Source organism: Ailuropoda melanoleuca, chromosome 14 (assembly GCF_002007445.2).
Source record: "Ailuropoda melanoleuca isolate Jingjing chromosome 14, ASM200744v2, whole genome shotgun sequence".
Lineage (NCBI taxonomy): Eukaryota > Metazoa > Chordata > Mammalia > Carnivora > Ursidae > Ailuropoda > Ailuropoda melanoleuca.
The window spans coordinates 49,728,560-49,733,485 of NC_048231.1; the positions used below are offsets into that span (position 1 = coordinate 49,728,560).

The 4,926-nt window shown below is 52.7% G+C and overlaps 1 protein-coding gene across 1 annotated transcript in view; it reads left to right on the forward strand.

Moving 5' to 3' along the window:
* LOC117795940 overlaps window positions 1-4,920 on the forward strand; it is a 5,871-nt gene extending 951 nt beyond the window's left edge. The window contains exon 3 of the mRNA XM_034642189.1: window positions 19-4,920. Coding sequence (XP_034498080.1) covers window positions 19-562 — 544 coding nt within the window. The 3' untranslated portion in view covers window positions 563-4,920. The remainder of the gene's footprint in view (window positions 1-18) is intronic.
* Window positions 4,921-4,926: the final 6 nt, after the last annotated feature.

Genomic DNA, 4,926 nt, shown 5'->3' on the forward strand with positions numbered 1-4,926 from the left:
GGAGCGGGCGAGCCGCAGGCGGCGGCGCGGGGTCCGGCAGCCGCTTTGCGGAGCCTCTGTGAGCTTTGGTGTCCGTGACCCCTCAGGGTTGCGTGAGGCTTGCGGTGCGGCTTGGGGATCCCGCGGCCGCTTTCTGTACGGACGACTGCGGGTAAGGCCTGTGTCCCTCCCGCCTGACAACCGTGCGACGGGAAGCGTGGGCGAGGAGCCCTGGGAGCGGGGGAGCCGTGGGGGCCCGGCGGGCTGCGTCCGCCAAGCGGGGCCGAGGAGCGGCTGCGGAGAACGGGGTGCTCGGGCCCGCCCCGCGGTCTTGCCTCTGAGGACGAGGCTCTGGTCACACGCCTTTCCCGGGGTGCCGCGGATCAGCTGCGTGGCCGTGGTGGACACGAGGCGCTGCGCGTTGTCAGCGGGGCCCCGGGGCAGCCTCTCGGGCCGCAGGCTCTTGGAAGCGAGAAAAGGAAGGAAAACACGATTCTCTGACGTCCTCCAGGAGGCAAAAGCGGCAAAGCAGTTAGGACGCATGCGAATGCCATACTTGGAAAATGAACAAAGTGGTAATTAAGGTGTTTAATATGCGGTAGCTGATCTTAGAAGGTGCTCTGTGATGTGGGGACTTTTGAGTGAGGGCGACTGAGGTGAAGAGGAAGGCTGTCTCTCCAAAGCTGGAGCTTACTGCCCCGCGGTCGTGCAGGGCCTCTCCCGGCCCGCCGCCCTCGCCCGGCCCCGGGCCGCCCTGGCAGCCTGCGCGGCTGCGAGTTGTGCTGCTCTGAAGGCTCTCGCTGCGCCTCCGCGGGCCTGGGAGACATCTCTGTGCCCGCTTCTGTGAGTTTTCAGAGTGTCCCTGTACACAGGCCACCAGACCGCCTATGTGCTTAGTGGAATAGCTTGGGGGCCACCTTTGGGCTGTGATCTTTGTCCGTAAGTCTCGGAGGTGCTTCTGTGATGACAGACCACTAGTTTTTCTGGAACCCTCTAGCTGAATTGGCAAGTGCCGAGTCCCGTGACTACCACGCAAATGGCCTCAGAGCCGTTCAGGCTGTCGGCATCCTGATTCTTAGTTTGCGGAACAGGCGGTGGGGTGCACGGTGTGTCACGGATTCTTCTCCTTCCTGTTGGGTCCGGCCCCGCTTTCTTACGGGCGAGCGTGTTTCCTGGCGGACTGGAGGCTGGACGTGAAGAGGGCAGCATGCGGAGAATCTGCTCGCTGCAGCGTGGGGAACACGGATGCCTGCAACCCCGGGCATGCTGTATTGGGGGAGCCTCGGGGAGCAATGCTGCTTCTTCCTTGAGATGCAGCTCAAGGAAGGCGGGGCTGCGAGCAGGCGGCAGGGTTTGGAACTGACCTTCCTTAGGAAAAAGCCCCGCGGCTCAGGCTCCAGGACACCCGCGATGATTTCCTTATATGGGCATGGTTCCGTGCAAGACTCCAGGAGACAGAAGGGCTGAGCAATGGGCAGAAAAGAAGGAAACTCCCAGCAACTCGAAACAACGCCAAGGGCCTCTCTACGATGAATAATCTTCTGACTCAAACCAGAGGAAAAGAAGTTGAGTCTGGAAAGAAATGTGAGTAAGCAAGTAAGCTGTCGTTGATTTCCACCAAGTCTTACTTAAGTCAAGTTTTGCCGAAAGAAATTCGGCAAGATTGGATCCTCGGAGTTTTTAGCCAGAACTTCTGTAACACTCACCCTGCCCAGCTGTGTTTCGTGTTGATGATGCCCACAGTGGTTACTGACGAGCCGCGGCATCGCGTGGGTCGCGTCTGTAGATGTTCCAGGAGGAAGCTGTGAGCGGCTGGTGTCCCGCGGCCCTGTCCAGTCCCCATGAGCTGTCCTAGCCTAGAGCTCGCCGGCAGCCCAGAGCTCAGAAAATGCAGACGTTTAGGAACACAAATGAGGAGAGAAAGGTGCATAGGGAACATTGCCTAGACTGCTCATGGGGACGTGGACAGAGTCTCAGCTCCCTAGAGGCCACCCCAGCTGCCATGTAACTTCTGGTCTGCGCAATGGGGGTGCGCCCCCACAGCGGGGATCTCCCCCCCGCCCCCGGCCACGAGAAAGTTCTCTAGTGGCTCCCGCGGAGGAAGAACAGTGCCGCGTGATGCGTCTGTGTGCTGCCACCGGACTTGTTTTGGATGGCCATTTATTCTGAGATTTTTCTGGGGTTTTTGTTCTTTTGGCTTTTAAATATTGGTAGGAAAATGCTGGTCATTAGAGTGCTGCCCCTCAAAATTCATGTACATCTCAGTCACCTGGAATCTTGTTGAGGGGCAGATTCCGATCCGGCACTCCTAACGAGAATCAAGGTGGTATTTTTAAATAGTATGATCCTAGAAGAAGCTGTTGGTGTGGGATCCTACCTTTCCCAGATTAATACTCTCTCCGTAATTTTGATATAACTCCAACGGCACAGTAATCAAAAAGAGGAAGTATTTAATATTTGTGAATTGTTTCCTCAGTTGCCAGCCGCTGCTTTTAGGTGTGTGGTGGTGGTGCCCACGTGGTGACCGGCCCTCGGGACAGGTGGCCGTGACCACAGTGGCTGCAGTGGCAGCACCAGCCCCGGAGCTGGTGTGCGAGCCCGCAGCCCTCCCACAGGGGATGGGAAGATGGAGGGTCAGCCAGATACAGGCTCTCTGGATGGGGGGTGGTGCATCCTCCAGCTGCCCAGACTGTTCCGTCTGGCTCGTCCACTGTCTTCGAGAGCTGCCGCCTCCTGTGCACAAACACGTGGGGTCCGTACCAGCCTATGTGCCCGCTCAGCCAGTGTCCCCAGTCTTCACATCGAAGGCAAAGCCAAACCTGGTCAGTCCTTAATCCGCCCCTTCCTCCCCAGCTCCACCTATTTGATAGCGTCCCCCGGGGTTCTGCTCTTTCCTTCAAGGAGTAGGAGCTCTGGCTCGTGCAGCACTTAGCATCGCTGTAAGCTTCCGCTGAGGTCGGATCGGCCCTGGCACAGAGGCGCTAAGGCAGGGTGGCCAGACAAAAAAATACAGGAGAGGAGAGCCAGGACACCCTCACTCGCATTTCTGTGTCACTGTTGATCTGAAATTAAAGCATAATGGGATGTCTGCCCTTGCCCTGGCAGCCCCACGGTAAGGTCAGCCGAAGTCAAAAGACTGAAGTCCAGCGAGCAGTAGGGCACCACCAGCCCTCCCGGGCCTCTGCCTGCCTGGAGGCGGCGCCATCCCCTGCGCACTAGCCGCGGGGGCCTGGGTACCCCACCTGCCAGGGCCGAGTTCATGTTTCCTCCAGAGAACTTACCCTTCCTTCCATATGGCTGCTCCCTGCTTGGGAAGACAGACAGCAGATGGTATCGAGACCATCTTCATAGCAGTAAATGAGAGACTTTTTTGATCCTTAGGTGAGAAACTCAAGAATTTTGGGTGCGACCTTTGTCAGAAGGCTACAGACATCCTCCCAAAGAGGAGCTCTTGCTTTCTCTAATTGGAGCTGGAATCTTCAGCAGTTTCTTGCCTTTTGTTGGGGCTGGGCACTCCAGAGAATCAGAACTGGCCCAGGGTCCCTGCACAGAGGGCACTCCATTCCCTCAGTCTCAGGGATGTGTGGTGACAGGAGAGGCAACAGCCGGCTGCGTGCCATGCCACTGCTTTGTGCCTCAGCCTCCTGTTGTTAAAAACAAGACAACAGGCCCCAAATGGAGTCGCTTATGCTAAAACCCACGTCTCCAAACCAAGACTCAACTTACAGTTTCAGCTCTCCCGGAAACAGAATTTGGAGCCAGTCAGTCAGGAACTGCCTGACCAGCACTAGGGAGGTACGAGACCCAGGCCGTCACCTAAAGGAAAGCAACTGTGTAATAACCAACCTGCTTTTTTGCTGGTTCTAACTTTTGTCCTTGCTCCCTTCTGCCTATAAGCCTTTCGTTTTGTACCACTCCTTGGAACTCCTTTCTAGCTGCTAGATGGGATATTGCCTGATTCAAATCAATCTTTGCTCAAAGAAGCTTAAAATTTGTAACCTGCAGATGGGATCCTGGGAAAACTGGCAGTTGCCAGCAAACCATGAGAATTCCTACCAGGGTCAGCTCTTCCATAGCTCTACGGTGCCTGGTCTAGAGAAGAAGCCAAAATGTGACCTTGTCCCTTCCTTTCCATATTCAGATTGGCAGGCAAAAAGCATTTAAGAATTAGATCTTTGAATTAGAACTTGGAATTTGTTTTTGGTTACCCGTTGGTTCTTCTCCACAAATATTAGTGAAAAGTTTAAGCCATCTGAGCAGGCAACCTTAATTTATTCCATTCTGCCTAAAACAAAATTTGTATCTGACTTTCTTTTGTAAACTAGTGAGTTCTGCACTATTGTAACTGTCTCACAGCTGAAATCTTACAAGCTACTAGACCTCTGTTTGCGTCTGTAGGTTTAGGTATGGCGACGGATATCCCTCATAAATGTGTGATTTCTTCTTTAGCTCCAGATGATTGCCAGAATTAACTTGTAAGGAGCCCTATTTGGCTTAAAGACAAGTCTTATATAATCAAGTATACGCCCAGAAACACAGAAACTAACCCAGTTGTTTTTCAAGTTCATGTGATCGAGGATAATCTTCAGTAAGTAAAATCTAGTTTAAGTTTGTTGGTTTAATTAAAACAGGCATGTCTTTAGAGTTAACATTAAATACAATGTGAACATAGAACTTTTATTCTGCCTTAGTTTACTAAAAACCAAGTAAGCTCATGTTGTCTCTGTTACAGAATTTGTCAGCAAGAAAGATAACTTAAGATGGTGGTTAGCAGTTGAATATCATTAAATTTTCATGACCTGTCTAAATTGTTAAGAACAAGTGAATTAAATAGATGTAAATAAGATAAAACTTTATAAACGAACTTTTCAACAATAATTATCCTTTTTGGTATGTCTACATAAGAAGTTTTCATGGAGTATCTAGATCAGTTTCCAAATAGGATAA